This window comes from Heloderma suspectum, chromosome 1 (genome assembly GCF_057233095.1).
Source record: "Heloderma suspectum isolate Gila_16-S chromosome 1, 16-S_ref, whole genome shotgun sequence".
Taxonomy (NCBI): Eukaryota; Metazoa; Chordata; class Lepidosauria; order Squamata; family Helodermatidae; genus Heloderma; species Heloderma suspectum.
Genome location: NC_139458.1, coordinates 99,301,120 through 99,323,814, shown reverse-complemented (window position 1 = coordinate 99,323,814; position 22,695 = coordinate 99,301,120). Strand labels below are relative to the sequence as shown.

General features: G+C 42.0%; 1 protein-coding gene across 1 annotated transcript in view; it reads right to left on the bottom strand.

Moving 5' to 3' along the window:
• The window catches only part of SLC6A5 (solute carrier family 6 member 5), a 93,223-nt gene that overhangs the window by 16,683 nt on the left and 53,845 nt on the right, over positions 1-22,695 (bottom strand). The window contains exons 10-13 of the mRNA XM_084849761.1: positions 21,875-21,987; positions 20,220-20,351; positions 19,325-19,424; positions 1,345-1,445 (exon numbers count right to left, since the gene is read on the bottom strand). Of these exons, the coding sequence (XP_084705887.1) occupies positions 1,345-1,445; positions 19,325-19,424; positions 20,220-20,351; positions 21,875-21,987 (446 nt within the window). The remainder of the gene's footprint in view (positions 1-1,344; positions 1,446-19,324; positions 19,425-20,219; positions 20,352-21,874; positions 21,988-22,695) is intronic.

The following is a 22,695-nucleotide window of genomic DNA, read 5'->3' as shown; positions in this document are numbered from 1 at the left end:
CACACTGTTGTTCTTCCAATTCTAATATTGTAGGAGGACTTAGGTCCCTTCTCAAATTATTTCCAACAGGACTTAGGACCCTTTTCAGATGATCAGAGTTGTATAGAAGCTGCTTAGCCACAGTGAGATTCTGTGCCATCTCTTTGATGGAAACACATGGCTGGGCAAACTGCATGGGCCTTAGCTTCCTAATCATTGCCTTCCTCACTGTCCAGGTGATCATTGGTTTGGAAAAGTCCTTGCCTAGGTGCTTCTGGTATACATACGTTAGGCATATCCATGTGAGATCTCATCATGATGTAGCTCCCACACTGTCATGAGAAGAGAGCCAACAGCAGCTTTCCTCATCCTGATGCCCTCTAGATATGTTGCACTGCAACTCCCATAATCCCCAGCTAGCTGGGAGATTATCAGAGTTATAGTCCAACACATCTGGAGGGTACCAGGCTGGGGAAGGCTGCCCTAGAGCATTCATTAATTAGGGGCAAAGCTGCAGCCTTTGTAATAAGAAGTGTCCAAGAGTTGGACTATGATGTAATAAAGCTTACTACAGAAAAATATAACTCAATCTATAAGAAAGCGGAATGGAGGTTGATATTGTTTTCTATGAAGCTGCGTATACTTTACAGCATTGTTAAATTCATACTTGTATTTCATTTATTTATAATTTCATTTATCTATGGCTGAGAATACTGGGCACAATCCATTCAGATTTTGCTCATCTGGGCCCCACTAAAAATAAATGGTACTTCATTTCAGTGCATTTCAATAGGGCTTGTACTTGAGAATATCTTGGCACCTAATTATCTTCGTCTGGATTAGTGGCTAAACAAGAATTGCATAGTTTTTGTTTACACATATAGAGTATGGAATCACAGAAGCCAAGGATCAGAACTAAAAGAGAAAACATCAACCTACTGAGGTTGATCCAGTTACTGGAACCTTGGATAAGAGAAATTCCAAAATTTAAGTATGTTGTAAAAGGTCCTTCCAGGCGGAGGGCTCCTATTGCTAACAATCAAAAGCCATTCTGTCTTTTCTTACTTAACTGATTTTTCAGAAAAAGACAGAAGAAGTGATGGGAAAACACAAGAGGGCTACAAACTGAAGACTATATCAACTGGATCCCTCATAAAATTCCATGAATGAGTCAGTGTGATTGCACAATAAAAAGCCTCATCTGGAAACACCCTATAGTTTAGCCTCATGATTACAGCCGTTAGGAAAAAACTAGATGTTGTGGCCATTATTGCATAATCCACAGTGGAGGGGGAGAAAGAGTTGGCAAATGCACATGTTCCAGGACACACTTCCCCTCTCAGCCCCCACTCTTGTGGTCCTTACTGTTAAAATAGTTGGGGTCACAAAAGCCCAACAGACTCTCCAGAAGATGTTTGGCTGGAATCCAATCATCATCTCTATGTCTTCACAAAATCTTTGCAAGCCTGTAAAATAAATAAATGTAAATCCAAAATGCAAAAGAGTTCAGGCTGCAGCTTACAAAATAGCTATTGTGATCTCCCTTGTGTCTAATTATAGGAACAGACACTCTGACTTGTCAGTTCAACTCTTGAAGAGGCATTCTAACCATATGGGATAATGTGGGTTATTATATGGAAAGCCATCCTAATAAATTATTTACTTTTTGTTAAAAAAATGACACTGTACATAAATATTAAACACATTTCTGAGTTTTTGTTTTCTTAATATACTGAAATATAAAGAATCAGGCCAACAGCGCTTCACTGGCTACAGTTTTACAGCATCATTTAGTTATTTTCCTCATTGTCTTCCTAAATAAATGCAACTGTTTTTTATGGCAATGAAGATCCATGAAAACTTCATTGAAATGAATGGAGGTTACACAGCAGCAGTGTCTGCCAAATTGCTCCCTTGAAAGCAAACTTTGAAAATCTAGCCCATATTTCCAAAATACATAGCTCTGTTAACATCAGGCTCTTTAGTGACATCAGATGAATACTTTTAGCTAAGTTTTCTTTTTGTCACTGGGTGGTGTTGCTTAATATCCCCTCCACCCACCCACCCACACCACACTACACCACACTACACCACACTACACCACACACTAAGCAAACAGATGGGGTGGGAGCCAAGAGAAAGGGCTCCTAAAGTTTGGGTTGTGCCCTAGTTTTGTGTATTTATTCAGTACAGTGCAAGCTTTACCACAGTTGAATTCTCCTTAAAGTCAAGAGTGAGAAAAGAAAAAACAGAGAGCAAGGTGTTCTAAAAGAATATCTTGCAAATCAAATCTCGGATTCCCTGTTAAAAAGAAAACAAGTCAAGGCCTGAAATTTAAATCAGAGTCTATTAAATAATATGCAAACAGAAATTATTAAGTAAAACACCAGCAACAAATCCATCCAGTATCAACAGAATTGTTTCCCTTGATGGGAGTAATAAAGTCAGGCCCAGAATTGTCACATTATTTCAGTCCATTGCCTCTTTTGTTTGCTAGGCCTTCACAAGACTGCCTCATTATCTGGTTTGTTGCACCAGTTCTATGCACACAGCAGGTGCCTTCTGCCTTAATGAAAAAGGGACTAATACTGAACTGATGCAGCTTGCTTTTCAAACCTGCAGCGCAGCATCATTTTGCACCAGATGATGACAGGGCTGTGTGATTTTCTTTTCCTTGACTTCTTGCTGCCATTCTTCACACCTGTTTACTACTAAGTAAACTGCCTGTGCTTGGTAACAGATGTTTTCTAATAGAAACCCGCACAACACTGAAAGACTGCCACCGCCATTAATTATTCACTCCCAAAGAACAAAAATATCCCACTTCAAAACAAAATGAAATGCATAACTTCTCTTTCGGTGAGAGTGATAGATCAAGGCTGAATTTGCTGCTCCGATGTGCATTTCAGATTTTTATGTCCACTCCAAGCAAAAGCAAAACATGAGGCCTTGGTCATTCAAGCTATATAGCTTTCTGTTACTGTAGCAGTAATCCTCAAATATCCACTGCTGTGGATAGATGGATTTCATAATGTTAAAGAATCACCCTCATCAGTAAGGAAGGAGTTATACCTGCTGTAAACACACATGTTGGAATTCAGAACCATTTAGAACCAATGAAAGAATTGCAGAGACAACACTGGGTTTTGGATTAGGGACCTGTTATTAAAAGTGTGTCAGACTAGTTTCTGCAGAGCATTAAAAAAAATGTGAGATCCATTCAGCACAGCCAACTAATTGGTATTTGACAGACAGACAGACAGACATTCTAAGGGTGGAGAAAGTGATTTGAACACACATTCCATTACAGCAACCTGAAGTATTCACTTCAGAATAGTAAGGCAGCTTCATACATGCATCTTGGGGCTTCTTTCCTTTGTATGGTACTTTCCAAGATGCACCTTATACATGAATGGGGATATCCTACATGATTTGAACATGTCTCTACATAACACACCTATTGAAAAGCAGCCACTAGTGGGTTATACCAGGCTTGGTTTTAGCCACTTGCCTGGTCATCATAGGCAAATAGGAATTCCATCCCAGCAAGGGGGGGAGGGGCTGCCAGAAGAGGGATGGAGTGGTTGGTCCCTCTTCTGGCAGCCTGCTGTTTCTATGCTAGGTCTGGAGGAGGGTGCTTTGCCTCCTCAACCCCTCCTCCCAGCATAGAAACCAGGCAGGTTGTCAGGGGAACATTGGCATGCTCAGTCCTTCCTCCACCAGCTCATTGCATTTCTATGTTGGGCAGGGAGGAGGAGAAGCCCTCACCTCCTCACCAAGCATAGTAACCAAGTGGGTTGCCAAGAGACATATGGACCATTTCATCCCACTTCCAGCACCCTCCAGTGCATTTCCATAATGGGAGCACAGGAAGTGAAACTCCCTCCTGCATGTCCAGCATGGAAACTAAGAAGGCTGATGAAGGAGGGCCCCCTTCCCTCCATCACCAGCCGGCCACGTTTCTATGCTAGACGTGCAGCAGGTAAACCTCCTGCGCATCTAGCACAGAAACATGGTGGCCTGGTGGTGGAGAGGCAAAATTATCTGTTCCTGCTTGGTTTCTATGCTGGACAAGCAGGATGGGAATTCACCTGCTGCACATCTAATATAGAAAAAAGTCAGGCTGGTGGCAAACGGACAAGAGCAGTCCATGCCTTCACCACCAGCCCACTGAGCTTCTGTGCTGGCAATTCCTCTTCCTGCCTGATCAGCGCAGAAACAAGCAGGCCGGCAGAGGAGGCTGGGAGCACTGTGTCCTCCTCTGTCATGCTGCTGTGTTTCCAGCATACAAAATGTTTTAGTAGCCTGCTTTTTACTCATAAGAGGAGCTAGCGAATAAGGTACAGAGCAGTGGTGCACTCGCGGTAAGACTTTGGGGCAGAATCCCAGGGTGCCGCTCAGCAGAATGAACAGAAGGGCCCCTAAATGCAGCAAGTCTGGTGTACCACCTTTTGAAGTACGTGCCCATTAAGTCCAGAGTCTGAAATAAATGCAGTGCTCCACGGGTGCTCTGCAGGCTAGTAACTTTTTTTGGGGGGGTGCTAATTTACAAGGCTGTTATATAAAGATTTATAAAATATAGCTAAGATACCCTTCTTCATACCTGCAGCTTTACATGTGGAGCAAAGGCAGTGTGTGAGAGGGTTTTTTAAACCCCAAAACGCACATGTAAAGCCAATCTTAGTTCTCTTTCTTCAAAAGACTGTCTAGGTAGTGACAGAACTCCCTGACAGTACCTGTAAATCCTTCAGTAATTTGCTCCAGATTGCTCACATACACACTCCACTGCAAATGAGATATTTGGTGCAATTTGGAAGCGGACACAAGGAAAAGCGGCCTTCCCTGACTGAATCTGCAGTGTGTCTGGCATCTTACGTCTCATACAAAAAAGAAGAAGAAAAAACAGGCTGCGATCCTATGCAGACTTACTTGAGAGGAAGTCCAATTGAACTTAATTAAAATGAGTAAAAATGCATCAGCTCTGACAGTAAGGGCATATCTGCAATCGCAAACACTGAGAACTGTAGTCTTGTGGGGTCTAGGAATGTCTAACGGAGAATTCTCAGCTCTCTCATCAAATTACAATTTTCCAGATTCTCCCAATGAAGCCATTAAAAGTAAACAGATACAAAACTGATGTATGTTTGTTGTGTAAATATGACCCAGGAGGATATGGGAAGATCTCAATTTCATTCACCATGGATCTGTATAGCATTAGGCATGTCAATGTGCCTAATGCCTAAAATTGCATCCCGTAATGCCCTCCTCCAGTTAAATAAAAACCACAATCTCCTAGCTCACTGTGCTTACACTGGTATAAAAAGTAGCCCTGCTAACAGTGAAGCACTTAGCAGCATTTTCACAAGTAGTGCTAAATATGGCAATTGAATTTCCATATTGGTAAATTAAAGAGCCAGACAGAACAGAATGTCATAGAACCATAGAACTGGAAGAGGCCAACATGTTAGTGTTTATTTTAAAGTGCTTGCCCTATACATTTTATATCATATTACCAACATTCAGAACGGATGTGAGGATGACTAAAAGGTATCCCAAGGCTGCAATCTTATCTGAGAGTAAGTCTCATTAAACATAGTGGGTTTTACTTCAAAGTAAACATATCAAGCATTGAACTGGTAGGTTACAATTCTATACACACTTACCTAGAAAGTCAGTGGGGTTTACTTCTGGGTAGACATATATAGGACTATATTGAGAGTCACTTGTGGAAATGCTTTTAGGCACTGTCATAAAGGACATAGGACATAATGGAGAAAAGAACATTTCCAATTGCCTGTAGCAGATGAAAAGGCCACTCAGCAATGAGATATGACAATTAATTTCCATTGGAAACACTGGACTTTTGGGGATCGTTTGGAGATCTAAGCCTTTCATTATCCATCTTTGTTCCTTCAACCTCTTCACAGACCTCTTCTGGGCAGCCATCTGTTAGGGATGCTCTAGCTTTGGATTTCCTGCATTGAGCATGGAGATGGACTAGAGGGCTTACAAGATCCCTTCCATCGCTATGATTCTCCTTCTCACCATGAGGAAGAATACATAGAAAATGAAGACCAATGGTAGGTAGTGGGAGGGAGGAAATCAATCCGCTTCCATCCACAGATGTGGGGAGGTGAACAGGATTAGAGTTTGTGTGTGTGAGGTATAACATGGTTGGTTTGATTATCATAGAAGGAATGATCTTTGATTAACCATTATCAGAGAATCATAGGGTTGGAAGGGGCCTACAAGACCATCAAGTCCAACCCCCTGCTCGGTGCAGGAAGCCTGATTCCCAGGCAGTCTCCCATCCAAGTACTAACCAGGGCTGACCCTGCTTAGCTTCTGAGATCAGACGAGATCAGGCACATCCAGCCCTTTGCTCGTATTGCAAGGAGTACTTCACAGGATGAGTGTTAGTGACTTGCAGGTAAGTAATAAGCATAAGGAACATGAGGTATTTGTGAGGAAGTAAGCATCTCTTTCTTTGTGGTCTCCATTAAGCATAAAAATAAAGCTAGTTGTTATTATTCTCACAGGCGAGGTGTGGGGAGCAGATGAAAGGAATTTAGTTTAAAACTGAAACACAGTTGTCTCCAATATTCATTGGCTTTTAGATTCTTGGTGTATTGCTTTGCCTTTCACAATAAAGCAAATGAAGATTATGCAGGCGAGTCTGACAGGCGATGTGAAGCCCCAATAGTGCCTTACCAATCATTCATTCCTAATCTGAGAAAATAGCAAAGGAACATTTGTGTGTTGCACGTGGAATGCAGGCTTTGGTAGCATTATAGTGCAGAACTAATGAAACGATCTTTGGAAAGGAAACCCTGTTTCCCCCACTCCCCTCTAATTTAAAAATCTCTATGAGCTCAGTGAGCAGAACATGTAACAAGAACTGGAGACAGATTTATTTCATCATAAAAGCCCTCGCCAAGTACAATAAGAACTTGCTTATTAATTCTTTTAAGTACACAGAGAAAGGTGTTGCTCAAGTGTTAAATGAATGATTGTGCGAGTGTAGATACACAACACATCAAGCTGAAAGTAGTATTTTGGGAAAGACTAAGAGAAGATATGAGAGTGCCAGTATAGTTGGCACCTTCCAAGACTTAGGGTGCAATCCCGTGGCCACTAGACAGAAGTTACATGGCCATAGGATTTTTTGTTTTCTGGGAACCAACCTCAGAGCCAGGGCTTTGAGGTCGGTTCCCAGAAAACTGCCTCTCCGCTCACTCCCCTGCTGCTTCGTAGGCACCACAGTTCGTCCCCAGCTCCACGCTCATAAGAGAAGAGCAGAGCAGGGGGAAAGGGGGTGTCCCTGGGGGCAGGGAAGGGATGGCAGAAGCACTGGTACAACGCTTCCTATGATCCATCCAGCCTCCCCCCACACCCCCATTCCAAGGCGCCCCAGCTAGACAGCCGAAATCAGCCATCTAGCTACAAATGTAGGGTAGCTGGAGTGCGGAGAAGATCCCCTCCACGCTCCCCCGCCCTGCATTGGATAGTCGGTCGCCTCCAAGTTTGGAGGCGGCCGACTATCCCTATAGGATTGCACCCTCCAGATGCTTTCCCAAGTGGCACTAAAAATGCCTTTTAGTCTGGGATGTATCATATCAGGACATTATTATTGTGCTATTGAAAAGAAAAGCGATTTTACAAGCCAGTGTAAAATCAAATTCTGCTCAATTGAGCAATGTGGGAAATTTAAAATCAACAACAAACATATTTCATTATGCTTGAGAACACTCTTAGTAAATTCCCCCACATAGGTCTTCAAAAGGAAGATTACCAAAAGTGTCTTGGCTCTAAACTACACGTTAAGTTAAATGCGTAGTTTGCCATGGTGCAATTCTTTTTAAAAAACGTTATGGGTGCAATCATATATACACTGACCTGGGAGTGGATATGCATAGGATTGTGTTGTAAATAGAAGTCACAGGGGACAGGAGTCTGATCAAGACTGGGACCACAGCAAGGTGGAAGGATTTTTAAAAATCCTTTTTCCACACCACTTTCCCAATGATAATAATCCCCCTCGGCTCTGCTCTTTGGCAAGGTCCCAATTCTGATCCTCCCCTGCTCCCCTCGTTGCTAATTTAAATTTTTAAAAAAAGTATCACACAGCACCAAACCAAGTATTCAACAGACTGACCTGGTTTGCATGAAATGGCAGGGCTCACAGTGGGTGTATGTTGAGCGCGATTTGAATATGCAGCCCTGATCGGGCACTGCTGTGTTGTAAGAACTCAGCCATTGGGGGTTATGAAAGGGTTAAAAAACCCACATAACCCTACAACAAGGGTTGTTAAACCCTCACATAACCCCCAAAGACCGGGTTCAGATGACACACCAATCCCCCCAATCACTGCAGCTCATCGCGGGTTAAATAACCCACAATGGGTTGTCGTGTCATGCGAACCAGAGCACCATGTAGTTTGGCCCTTAGCAAGCCTAGTCATGTCTAAATGCATAGGTTAATGGGTAGGCTAATGTCTCAGTTGTTGCTTGTGACTGGTAATGGTCATGTGTAATAGTTTTAGCACTTACGATGGGATGATGGGCCTGAAACAGTATCTATTGCTCCCTTTGTTTTATCATTTTAAACACTGGCATTCCTTTTAAAATTCTTTCAATGTATTTGTATGCTGCCTTGGAAAATGTATATCTTTAGAAATGTAACCTAGAAGACTTTGCAATAGATACAGACAGACAGATATCATGGCTTCCTCTCAAGAAGCCATGAGAATTGTTGGTCTGTGATGGGGCTGCAAGTGTAACACGGAGCCTCCAGTGTCTAGGAGTCCTTTCAGGCAGCATAGCAGAAGGCCATGAAAGTTAAAGACATTTTTATTATCATTATCATCATCACTTTCACTTTGAAGTATACATATGTCCTAGAAGAAGGGCACCAATTACACAGTGGACAAGGTTATCCAGGTGAGGTACACAACGTCTTTTGCAACTAGTAGCACAGTGATGTCTTTTTAGACTCTGGATTTAATGGTATCATGTGCCTCTCCTTTAGACAGCCATGTGTATTATTTCAGGTGTGAAGCACATAACTAACACTTATCTTCTTCCCCCACCACCGTTCTATGTTTTACAACTGCTTCCTCATTCCTGTTATGTTAAAATGTTTGCCAACCCTGACAAGAGAAAAAACACTCTATGTGCAGTTTTGCATTTTAAACTCCCTTAAATGATAGCACCATCATGACTAAAAGATTAAAAGGCAGTTTGCTTCTGGTGCTCTGGAGCCCTCATCACCGGCCACTCTCTGGGTGGTCATTTGGGGGGGGCCCTGGGTGGTGAGTCCCTAGACTTTGGCCCCAAGGTCCAACTCTAGCTGCACCACTGTTTATAACACTGAGAAAAGCTGGGCTTTGGACATGGTCAAAGTAGAATGAGCAGCTAGGCCAACTCATGGTTAAGAAGTACAAAGCTGGGAAAGCCTGCTTCAGCTGAATAGCAATCCTTTTTGCCATTGCCAGAAAGAAAGCCTATTGAAGCGGCAGTAGATAGCACAAAAGTACATACAACCTTACCCACCCCCGCCACTTTGTCTGCTGCCACTGCAGTCAGCCTGAGCATCACCTACTAATGTGACTCATTGTCACACAGACTTCAGACAGGTGACTGATTTTTCAGATGACTGACAGAAGTTTGAAAGAATTATTGCTACTCATGGTATGTACACTCATCTCAAATTCACCTCCAATTATTAACAGGCATTGCAGATTTTTGTATTGTTTCAAAAGCCTATATAACCTGTTTTAGAGGTGACAGTGGGTGAAAAGAAATATATGTGTACACCATGGGATATTATGCCTCTCTCAAACCACTTTCAATTCTCTTAAAACACTATTGAACATCAGATGTTTCTGTTTTGTGACTTGTTTTTGTGGGTTAACATTGGCAATGCATTTTTGTACCATTATTTAGATTCATGTGCATTCTCTGTTGAATTTTTCTCTGTTGAATTTTTTAATTGTCTCAGTCTAATTTACTTTTTTTGTCACACCCTTGTATTTGTAAAGGTTGACCTCACAGGAAGTCTAAGTTGTTCCTGTGGCAACCACCTACACAAGCTGTTGTCCAGTGGGGGCCAGCTGAAACAAGAAGGAAATGTGAAAGTTGCAACATCTGGCCGCTAATATAATACATTTGTTTTTCTCAAAAGATAGGGGAATTTTGAAATTTACAAAACAGAACCCCATCAATAGGACATTTTCTTCCCTCAACCCACACATGCAGCCTGTATTTGTAAAGTGAATTCTACAAAGAGTTGTAAACATTACAGAATGAAACCAAAAGAGGAGAGCTTGTTCTCATGAGTTTCTTTCTGACAGTTAAATGAGGCCAAGTTATAAAGGCAAGAGAGGTGGACATAAAGAATAAATTTATTTGCCAAGAAATGGGCTACTTGGGGATCTCAACTGATGAAAGAAGGAGAAATAAAACAAGGAGCAGAATTCCATTCCAAATATATTTACAAGCCAACACTGCCGATTCCTGGTATTTTATCGCAACTCACAACTTTTAGACCTACTGTTATGGTCTAAACTGTATCACTATCAATAAAGCTATGATTATGCCAGCTTCCCTTTAAATACACACGTTCCTAGACCTGACGATTACTCAGGAAAAGTAATGGTAAAAGCTTTGAAATAAATACTGAATAGAAATCCAAATCTATTTGCTTAATTCATGACTTCAGCTCAGTCTTCTGGTTTAGACATTCATCAGGATCACAGCTCATGGGGAGTAGAGGCTTAACCCCAGCTGCCATCCTGACAGAAATCCTTCCTCCCTGTCCACAGTGGGACAAAGTATGAATGGGTGGCATGGGGCTGAGAAGAGGACAGTAGTTTGGATGGAAAGGCTCCATAGGATGGCAGTTCTCCATCCCTGGTTTAGAGAATGGGCTTAATTTTTTTTTTTTTAACACATCTTGACAAGCATCCAAAGAAGGATTACTTTGAGGGGTTCTAGGCAGGGCGGTAGTTATCTCTGCAATGTTTTACACATTTATAGAAATCTTTACAATTAGAACTGGGGGGAATATTAAGTTATGCATAGCTTTCTTTCTGTAAATGATGTCATAGTAGTGGTCCCTACCTTATGCAACTCCCTCTCAAGGTATGTGGAATTGCCCCTAACCCTCAACTACAGTATTTAAAAAGGCGTTGAAAACCTACCTGTTTCAAATGGCTTTTAACTGATGTGTTGTATTAGTCATGCTGCTGTTTTATTGATATTTTATTGCTCTGGCTGGGCATGCTTTTCTACTGGCTGAATTATATTTTAATGTGCTGGGGTTTGGGGGTATTTTTGAATTTTAAAGTTTTATTATAATATTAGATATTGTTGCATTTCTATTTTTACGCTTGTACTTTGTTCACCACTTTGGGTAGACTTGGTCCAGAAACGCAGCTTATGGATATTTAAATAAATCAAAAACAACAATGAGCCTTGTGGCACCTGAAAGACTAACATATTTATTCTGGCATATTCTGTTAGCCTTTAAGGTGGCACAAGATTTTGTTGTTTTTGCTGCAACAGACTAACAAGGCTGCTCCTTTGGAAATCAATAAATCATTAAATTAATTAATGGCAGCAACTGTCGAGGAGGGGGAGTCAGTGTTGAACATAAAGATTGGCATTTCATTTGGGTAACATTTTAACTTTTGTTTAGAATACTCCCAATGCCTCAGGTAGAATTTGCTGTTCTCCTGCCACTCAGTGGTCAAAACAGGAACAGCACAGATGTGTTCCTAATTCTCTTTTAGCATGTCCATATTATAGATATGGAGGAGGAACTGAGAGCATTCTTCTCAGAAGTTTTAGACAGGCAGGCTTTCCCCACTTCCCATGAAGACAAGCTGTTTTTCCTGTTATGCTGTGCTTTGTCATTTTACTGAGTTAAAAAATTAAAGGTGCTGACTAAATTGTAATAATGTGGGGAAAAGTTAAGACTTATTATACAATCAAGATTCAGAGGCAGTGCCAGCCCCAGACCTTCCCCCAAATATGCCTGCCTGGCCACTGTGATCATCATCAAAGGCCCCCCTAGTTGTGCCTCATTCTGCAGATGTCCATCTGGTGACAACTAGGTAGAGGGCCTTTTCTGTGGTGGCACCCACTCTCTGGAATACCCTCCCCTCCAGAAATAAAACAAGTGCCAACCCTGATGCAGTTTAGGTGTATGTTGAAACCTTTTTTATTCACTTCAGCTTTCAATGATTTGTGATACTTGTCATTCTGGTTTGTAGAGGATGGTCACTGGTCATGTTTTAGTACGTTTTAGTTATTTTGTATATTTATATTTTATAGTATATTTATATTATTTTTTATTGCTGTACACCGCCTGGATATGTTCTTACATGACAAGAGATATAGACATACTTTTAAATGAATAAAAATAAAGTGGAGCCCAAATGGTGCCCTCCAACCCTGCTTGGGCCAACAAAAGTCAGACACCAATTCCTGCCTTCATCTGTTCCCCGTTCCCATATGGTGCCACCTGAATCAGGTTGCTTTAACCTGCTGCATGGTAAGGACAGCCCTGTTCAAAGGGTGTTATCTCAGGGCAATTCTCCTGCAGTAACTCCTTTCTACACAAAGAATGTCAGTCTATTTCATATATTAGTAGTATTGCAACATCAGTTATCAGTGTCTCTAGCACTGTGCTGAGTTACACAGACAAAAATAACAGGATCCTACCTCAAAAGCACTTCTTACTCTCATGAACAGTGATGTTGCTGATGGATATGGGGTATGATTAGGCAGAAGAGAGATTGGGAGAAAAGATTAGTAGTTCAGTTTTAGAGACATTGCGCATACTACAGCAAGAAGACATGGAAGTGTATATATCAGACAGACAGAGATTTGGGCTAGACAGAACAAGAAAAGATCTGGCATCAGGTGTTACAGGTGTCATCAATAGGTAAAACCCATGAAATTTGGTGACATCAGTCATGGCAATGTAAAGCAGAATCCCAAGGGGCCCTGCAGACTGGAGAAAGGCAGAGAAGGAGGAGTTTTCCCCAGTGGAAATACTGAATAAGCAATTTGATAGGAAGACAAACAGAGCTGCAGAAATCTAAGGAAACGTCTGTGCTTCAGTGCTGGAGCATATGCTTTGTAAGTAGAAGGTGCCTGGCATCTCCAGATAGGACTGGGAAAGCCCTATCTGAAAGCCCGGAGAGCCACTGTGGATAATACTGAGCTAGATGGATCAATGGATTGACTTAGACTAAGGCAGCTTCCCATGTTCCTAAGGCATGGAAGTAGTCAAGGAGAAGATGATGGTCAACCATATAAAGGGCAGCAGAAATGTCAAGTAGGACCTGGACAGAATACGAACTTTGGAACTGGCTGCAAGAAAATAGTCTGTGATCATAGCAAGACAGTTTAAGTGAAGTTCAGAGGGTGGAAACCAGTTGGAAGGAGTGAAGCATACAGTTTGAAAAGAGAAAATCAAGGCAGCAGGAGTGAAAAGCATGCTCCAGGACTTTTGGGGACAAGGGAAGAAAGAAGGTTGGACAGTAGTTACAGGCTAAGGATTTTTTTTTAGGCTATTGGGAAAAGAAAGATATGCCACCATCTCCCCTGGACTATTTGGGGTCTCTGAGTTTCTTTATGGAACCATGAAATCTACCCATGCAGCTGAGATAGTAACTCTACAGCAGCTTGCTTGACCTTCTTTCTCAGGATGAAAGGGAGAAGAGTTAGGTGCTTCTGACATTTGGACTCTCTACTTCAGTTTCTGGTCTACCACTTAAACATGTAAACACATCAGACTTATCCTAGATAATTGACTCTCAATAAACCCTTAGCAGTGCTGGGGGAAATGGCTAGCAGAGAGGGACTCCCTGGAATGCTTTGCTAGAGGCAGGAACAGGATCCAGTTTGTATCCTCTCCAAGCACAAATTTAGCTTGTAAGGATGCTGTTTTATGAGAATTCTTTCCACTTCCAGCTAGCTCTGTAATGTGTTTCTATTACAATAAAATAGCACAAAGGGGCAATACAAATCTTATAAGCAGGTCTTAAAGTTGAAATGCCTTGCAATATATCCAGTGAGTATTCAATTCATTTACAGTAAGTCAAACTAGAAGATGTAAAGAGAGATGCCTGACACTTTAATGCTTCCTTCTTGAGACATACAGCAGTACACAATCACCCATTTCATAAACAACATCTGGTGCAGCGATTTGGGATATTACAGTTGCTGTTGTTAAAAGGCACAGGCAGGGGGAAAAACCCACTTCATCACAATTCTATAGACAATACAGTGCTGGTATGGATATTCCCACTTCTGACTCAAAGATATATCAGCAGCTTATTTAGTTCTAAATCCTTCTCTTAGATGAGGGTACATATGGCTTCCACTAGTTTCCATAGAAACAGGCTATGAGCATCAATTGGCTTCCAAACATGACTTGATTCCGTTACCAACATGAATAGTTAATTGTGAGGTATTGTGGGCTAATCTGCTGGCAGTTTCATAGAGGGTGAATTCATTTGTCATAAGTGGTACAGCCCCATTTACCTGGATCTCTCATTTCTTCTTGTAAAGCACCTGGAGTCTCAAACCATTTGGACTCTGGCACTGGGACCCAGAAGCATTACTCACTATGCCACTGTCAGAGTTTGCAAGGTGGTGTTGCCCTGCTTTCTGTTACTCTTCAGCACCACCACTGTGGAGCATCAGACTCAGAGGTAGTACTGCAGCTAAGGGATCAGTATCAGTCTGTTGAAACAAGGCAACTGTAGTATCCAACGTGAGCCTATAAATTTACTGAGAATGTCTTGGCTACTCAGTCAGAGCAACTTGTCACTCCAGCATTGACCGAACTGCCTTCAAACAACTTCTCCCTGCTTCCTGACTCATTCACCAGCTTGCCCTCAGACCTCCAAGCCTTGACACTTCATTTTACATTCCAAGTGATTTGCTGGACGGCTATAATCTAGCCAACCCTGCTTGTGTAAGGGCAGGCTCTGCCATTGCTGGCTTTGAAAGGGAAAAGTCATTGTCACAGAGCTCCATCTGCCATAATTGACACCAAATTAGTCAAGGTGGTAAAAATCCATGTAGACTGTGAGGAGTTCTAAAAGGGTCTTCCAGAGTGTGTAAATAGGCAACAAAATGGGAAAAGAGGCTCAGTTTAGGTAAGAGTAAAGTGATGTACACTGGGACAAAAGATCCTAATTGAACTGGCAGTGACTAACCAGCAAATTGCCCAATGAAAAGCAAATCAGTGTGCAGCAGCTGTGAAAAAGGCAGATTCCATGCTAGGAAACATTAAGAAGGGGAGTGAAAATAACACTGCCAGTATAGAGGATGGATCTTTCAATGGCTAGTAGTTTAATGGCTATTAGAACTTTCCAGTTCAGAGGCACTATTGCAATAATCAACAGCTTGGGAGCTACAGTGGAGAATGGCTATTGCCTTCAAGTTCTGCTTGTGGCCTTCACAAAGGAATCTGTTTGGCCACTTCGGGAGGCAGGAGGCTGGGCTACCTACCTTGGACTGCAGTCAAATGGCTCTCTCCATCTGTGCTCAGTTGAGCACATGTAATATCCCATTAATTCCAATGGAGGGAGCAGACTCGCATGTGCAAAAGAATGTGCCTGCAGACCTGTTGGAGCAGCTAAATGAACAGGATGCCATTGTAGGTCTGAAACCGATTACTGGATTGGTGCAAGTATCTATTTGAATGGTATCTCCACAGATAAAGAGATGGGAGAAGTGGTGGCAGGGCCCATTGTGGAACCCAGGAGTCATGGCTCCTGTTTGTCAATAGTACTACTTCACTCATTATTCATTCACCTTAACAGTGAAGACAGAAAGGAGCAAACCATTCATTGATTATTTCTCTGCTGGCCATCCTGTTAATTTCTCATACTGAACAAAGCCAGTGCCATTAGGCCCCATTAGCTTGGAGTTTGTTGGAAGAGAATGTTGCTCTAGTATTCTCTGAGCATATATACAGATTCTCTGATATAGCCAATGGGTCAGGGAGAGTGCTTATACCAAGAAAGAAGGAGCCGCAGGCAGACTGGATAATCCTGGGAACATCTGGCGGGACTATGGAAAAGAAGCTGACAAAGAAATATACAGAAGCAGCCACATCCATACATTTATCCGTAGGGCTCCTGGTTGCCGTTTAGTTCTGTGCACTGGGTAGCGTTACTTTAAAATGGATTTCCTTGTTCACCTTCCAAAACCTTGACTGTTGCATCTCTGGGGAGGAAGCTGATTAAGATAGTGATATTTATACAAAAGTCATTTATGTCTAAGAAGATGATAAATACCCTGCTCTTTATATTCATTTCAGCACTTTTACTGTAATTCATTGGATATCAACCCCACTTGGTCCTATTAAGACACTCCACTTTTAAAGTCACGAACTTGTTTGATCTGTTGTCTTAGGGCCAAAACAGACATTACTTTAAATCTGTGGGTAGGATCCAACTGTTCCACAGCACTAGTGTAATGGCTTAGTATGAGCATAAACCAATGCTTGTGCTTGCTAAAGCAATGGGAAAAATTGGCAATTTTGCTAGTGCTGGGATACAGTTGGATCCTATCCTTTATCTAGCAACTATGCCTTTTTCATTTTTATTCTAGAATAGGAGCAGGGGCATCCAGATTGGAACCCTAACATGGGGGGGGGCTTTTAAAATCTAGATTGGAGCCCCTGCACCTATTCTAGAGTAAAAATGAAAAAAAATGTAGCTGCTAGATACGGATTTAAAGTAATGTCTGTTTTGCTTCCTTAGCCTTCAGTAACTGGTTTATTTCTGGAAATTCCTTTGTGATTGTGAAAGCCTCATCAATAAACTTGAGTGTGTGGTTTTCTAGCAGATTTGACTATCAGTGCACACACAACACATCTCTGCCTGGCACACAGAAACTGTAGTTTCCCTAAAAGACATGTAAGAATAGTAAGAATAGTAAGAATAGTAAGGTAAAGGTAAAGGTGTCCCCAACCAGTCGTGTCCGACTCTAGGGTGCGGTGCTCATCCCCGTTTCTAAGCCGAAGAGCCAGCGCTGTCCGAAGACGCTTCCGTGGTCATGTGGCCGGCATGACTGAACACCAAGGTGCACGGAACGCTGTTACCTTTCCCGCTGAGGCGGTACCTATTTATCTACTTGCAATTTCTTGCTTTCGAACTGCTAGGTTGGCAGGAGCTGGGGCTGAAGACGGGAGCTCACTCCGTCACGCGGCACTCGGGTCTCGAACTGCTGACCTGCCGACCTTCCAGTCTGCAGTTCAGCGTCTTAACCACTAAGCCACCGCGGCCCCCTGCAAGAATAGTACTTAATTGCAAAACAGAAAATCTTAACTGCAATACAGGTACTTGTGGTGTAGCAAGCCAAATCCACTTGGGCAGGTTTGAGGGTGGAAGAGGAAGGGGATAGAGGTTATGTTAGGATGCTGGACTCCAACCATTCTTGCATGAAGCAGAATCTGGTATGGCTCAAAAGCTGTTCTTCAATAAAAGGTCTCATTTCATCTCTTCTCTAACTTCCAATTATGTGAGATAAGCCACAAATACAGAAAGGGGGTGGGAGGACTGAGGGCAGTACCTGGACACCCATCAACTGTGAAAACTCTCCCTCCTAATCTCAGATTTGAGCAAAGTGGCTGTGGTCATGCCATATTTACACACATAACTCTCCTGTGACATAAGAGACATCTGAGTGTTTCATTTCAAAATCAGTGAGTGCCTCAGAAAGATGAAGGGACTGCAATCCCCAAATGATATATGAACCACATTCTTGGTGCTCCTGGTGGAATGATTCCAAAAGTGGTTCATTTGAAGATTGCAGCCTCCAGGACTTTGCATGTGTTCCTCAAAGTCTTCTGTCAACACAAAGCCATATATTACACTGTTGAGAAGTCACACCTTTTGTCATTCTGTGGAAATTGGAGTTAGACATTTCCATATGCCAAAATATTTTTTATTATAATTCACATTGTTCGGTAGGATAACTGGAACAAAGATGTATGCTACTGATACGCCATTATTACAGGTTGACTTCCTAATGATTATTATTCTGATTGCTTAAAAAGGGGATTCAAACTAAAGGAATGGGTTCCATCTACCAAGAACAATTATTTGTATCATTTTTTCAAATGCAATCTGGTATTTGTACTCTTTCCAAATATTGGTCTGGATCCAGACTTTGTTCTGAGCAGTGGGAGCATGTCGTGAGCAGCATTCTTCTCAGAGAACATTCCAGCTGGCAAAGGGGGGGGGCAGGGGGGGCGGCAAGTTTTGCTGATTCCCCTATCCCCCTGCACTCCCTTACACCCTCAAAAACTCTGTTCCAGAGGATTGCGGACCTTCCATAACAGTAAATCTCGTGCTGATGGAGACTGAAAGGAGAGGAGAGAATCATCAAAAGTCATCTCCCCCAACTTCACCAGCAGGATCACTCTCCTGGATCAAAAAGCTTCTGCAGATGGAAGGAGGCCTTTTGCAGATAGCTAAGTCTGGACCCAACCCATTGGGCCGCTTACAACTTCACTGCACTGCATATAGCTTCGTACTGTTTAAAAATGTACTTTGTAAAAATTATAAGTCCATGGGTGTGTCATCTTTCTTAAGCCATTCTTGGAGCCCAACCTTAGCTACTGTAAGCCTACATACATATTTGTAGGGTGCACAATATGCTTCACTATTACTTTTACATGTTCTATTGAAGCAGTGCTGAACCTCTTTCAGCCTGAGGGCCTCATTCCAGTGGTTTCAGAGCTCTTGGGGGGCCATATTCCAGTGTGGGTGATGCCCATTGACCAAAACACCAGAAAGACCCAAACTACCAGCATATTTTAGCACTTTCTGAAACCATTTACTGGCAGTAATTAAACCTTAGGAAAGGCATTTCAACCATTTAGCATGGGGGGGAAAGCTGCACAAAAGCCGGGAAACCACCAAACGATCAGCAGTTTGTGGAAAGGGGACAGGGCCAAGGGAAGAGTGTGGCCATCTCATGAAACCCAGAAGGCTGACTGGGGCCCCAGGCAAGCTGGATATGGCCTGTGGGGCTGAGGTTCAACACCCCTGTCCTACCGCTATTAACTCAACACTCACATTAATTAGAACAAATTGCTATCTATATCAAATGGCTTAGTAATACCAGCTCAGCTGTGGTGATATATAAACAGGCCTAAGATTTCCAGAGAAATGCTTGATCAACTACTCTTTAATTTATATTCTGAAATGTTAAAAATGATGTGCTTTGTTTCTAAAAGCAGTTGTTGTGTGTCACTTATTCCATTTTCACATATGATTATCATTTGTGTGATAACATATATTTTTCTTACCATAAATGTATGAAATGCCAACAAGTTCAAAGATGGCTATTATAACAAGAGAGTAAGATGCTGCATAGGTGTCCACGAGCTGCAACATGTACATCCCACCCTAAAATTAAAATAAGTAATTAGTAACAGAAATGCCAAAAGATATTAGGAGATAGTCTATGAACCTGACTGAGTTTCAGAAAGGAACAGATTCAGCTTACTGTGGCTTTGTCATCACAAATACCCCGACCTCACCCTGGAAACATTCTCTGACTTCCATGAACTAGAATTATAGAATTTTTCAAGAATGTCCAGTACCATACCACCTTTCACACCAAAGGAAGCAATTGTAAGTGGGCTAGGGCAGAGGCAAATCATCCATCATTTCCAAAGCCCAACCAGTTCATCACCAGCCAGGCTGGGAAGCGGGGTCTGTGACTTTACCAGGCTTGTCAGGCTGGTGAATCTTTGTTATCTGGAATTTCCTGCCCATTGAAACCAATGTGTATGGGGGGGAGGGGGAATGAGCTACGCCATAGCTGAGGGGCCTGATCCTTGGGCCTTTCAGGGGAATGGAGGAGCTTCAGATCTGGTAGATTCGAAGTTGTCTCTGCCCTGTCTCCATCCCTGGAACAACCTGTTTCAGGGCCTAGAATTGGAAGTAGGTTTATACCCCCATGGATTTAACTGGGGCCTCCACTAGTGGAGAGATACCTCCGCCCCATTCTAACCCCTATCAGTCAGCAGATCTGCTCTGAAAACCTACTTAAAATTTCATTTTGATCTACACTTTTTATTTTAAAAGCCAATATTCTCATGGAGGTGTTACTACCAACTGAAGGATCAGCCTTTTTCCAGTGGAAGAAGTGATCTTCCAATGGAAGAAAACATGTATATATTATGACAAGGCTTTTACCTGAGTGATCATAGGAAAGCCCATGATGAAAAAGGAAACACAGCATACAAGAGTGAACAGAGGCTTGTGAGTACGTAAATACTTTGGAAACTCATCTGAAACGGATGTCACTATCGTCTCAATAGTGGCAAACTGGGGAAGATCAAAGAAGACAAGTAAAATAACAGTAATCAATGTAGAAAAACAGATATTGTTTAAAAACAGTATATCCAATCTTGTTGCTAGAACCACTTTCAGGAAACAGAAACTTTAGTTCACAGAAGATCATAAGGAAGGTTCATTCCTGCACCGAACAAGTCCTGCCTCACAGATCAACCCTCAATATGCAGAGTATTGTGTGCAAAGAACAGGCATGAAAAAGATATATCCCACTGCCAGACCTGAACTATGTAAGTAAACCTTGAAGAGCTACTCAGATAGCTCAAGCTATTCACTACAGGGGAAGGTTAAAAGAAAACAGAGTTGGGGGCATGGGTGTGTGTGACTGGTCAGTTCAGGTAATCCACTGAAGCAGCTTTACACATAACAATTGTGGGGGTGAGGGGATACTTGTGTAGTGGTAATACCAAACAGAGGTAAAAATCTACTTCAGAAGCAACACTGATTCCACATAGTTTCTCCCCAAAATAAGGAAGGAGAGGCTGTAGCTCAGGGGTAGAGCACCAGCTTTGCATGCCAAAGGACTCAGGTTCAATGCCCGGCATCTCCAGGTAGGGCTAAGAAAGTCCGTTGGCTGAAACCCTAGAAAGCCACTGTCAGTCAGTGTAGGCAGTCCTGACCTAGATGGACCAGTGGTCCAATTTGGTATAAGGCAGCTTCCTATGTTCTTAATAATGTTCCTGGTAATCTGGCACAATATGCCTCCACTCCTAGAAATGGCAATATTTGGTGGTGGGATGAATCCAAGTATTGGAGAAAAAAACCAACAAAGTTCCAACTGGCACACCAGGGATCCTGATGTCTACTGAAGAATGTGTCTACTTTCAGGGCCTGCCCTGCTTTATCAAATACACAACAGTTGACCTTCTTCCCAAACCTTAGCCAATGACCCAGCTCCACCACCGCACCAGCTCTACAAAATTGGTTCTCCTTGATGCCTGTGCTCGGAGACTCCAAATTCTTGCTAGGACAACAGTTCACTTTATGTACAGCCCTCCAATACCACTTTCTCTAACACAGTCAAGTTTAATCCAACTGCCTTTCCATATTGCTCCTTCCCTTTCTTGGACTGAAAATCTCAGCTTTGACTTTGGCCCAAGTATGATCACAGCTTGTGGATCACTCTCCCTAGAAGTCTGATTGATTAACACCTAGCTGTCCACTGCTCCCCCCCCCCCGCCCCCGAAGCTAGGTAACTGACTTGAATTTTGTAATTAAATTCTGTACAGGTCCTGATACCACTTTTGTTAACCTCAAATTAAGTGTTGACTCCAATCCTATACACACTTACCTGGGAGTAAATCCCACTGAACTTAATAGGGCTTACTTCAAAGTAGACATGTGTAGGAATGCATTATTTACTTATTTTGCCTGAAAACTGTAGGTGTATGTAGAACTCCAGCCTGCAACCAGCTATATTAAAAAAAATTATCCAGTATGTGCTCTTTGGCCCTTTAATGAACAACAGGAAGGTTGTTCATTAAAGTCAAGCTTACCATGGTGTCCAAGCCAAGGGTTAGAAGCATCAAGAAGAAGATTATAGCCCAGAATGGTGAAAGAGGGAGTCTAGTTAAAGCTTCAGGATATACCACAAAGGCAATTCCAGGACCTAGAAGTGAGAACACAAGAGACAGATCTTGTCATGTTTCTCCATAATAATACAAATGATTATAAAGGATATTAACAAGGAACAAGAAGGGGGGGGGCATATTGACTATGTTGTGATAGAATTTAGATAAGTGCAAGTTTCTTCTCTATCTAGTCATATCATCATTTAGTAATTAATGTACAATTAATTAAAGATGACAAAATTTAGACTTCAGTTCATATTTTAGGGTGGATCACAATGTAACATGACCACAGAAGTCAATGCTGTGCTACTCAACTTTGTTGCAGAGGCAACTCCAGAAAAAACTAGTTTTGGGCAGTGAAAGGGTGGTTGTTGACTTTTTAATTGTGTTTTGATGTATTTGTTTTTATTATTGTTTTAATCAAGTTTTATTTGTGATTGTAAGCTGCCTTGCGTGCCATTTTTCTTGGTAGAAAAGTGGGGTACAAATCGAATAAGTAAATAAAGACCATTATTAAGGGAGCAAGAATTTTGCTATGTATATTAAATACGAATACACTGTGACTAGGAGAGGGAAGCAGGAAATATTTTGTGTTTGCACCCACTAACCCTCTATATCTTTTGGAGCCATCCCTGTTTATTCTATTCTACTGGTTCTAAACTGTAATATAGAAGGCACAATTCCTGTTTGAACTATGGGCTTTCTCCACCACCTCGTCACATTAATTTACCATGCATATGATTGTA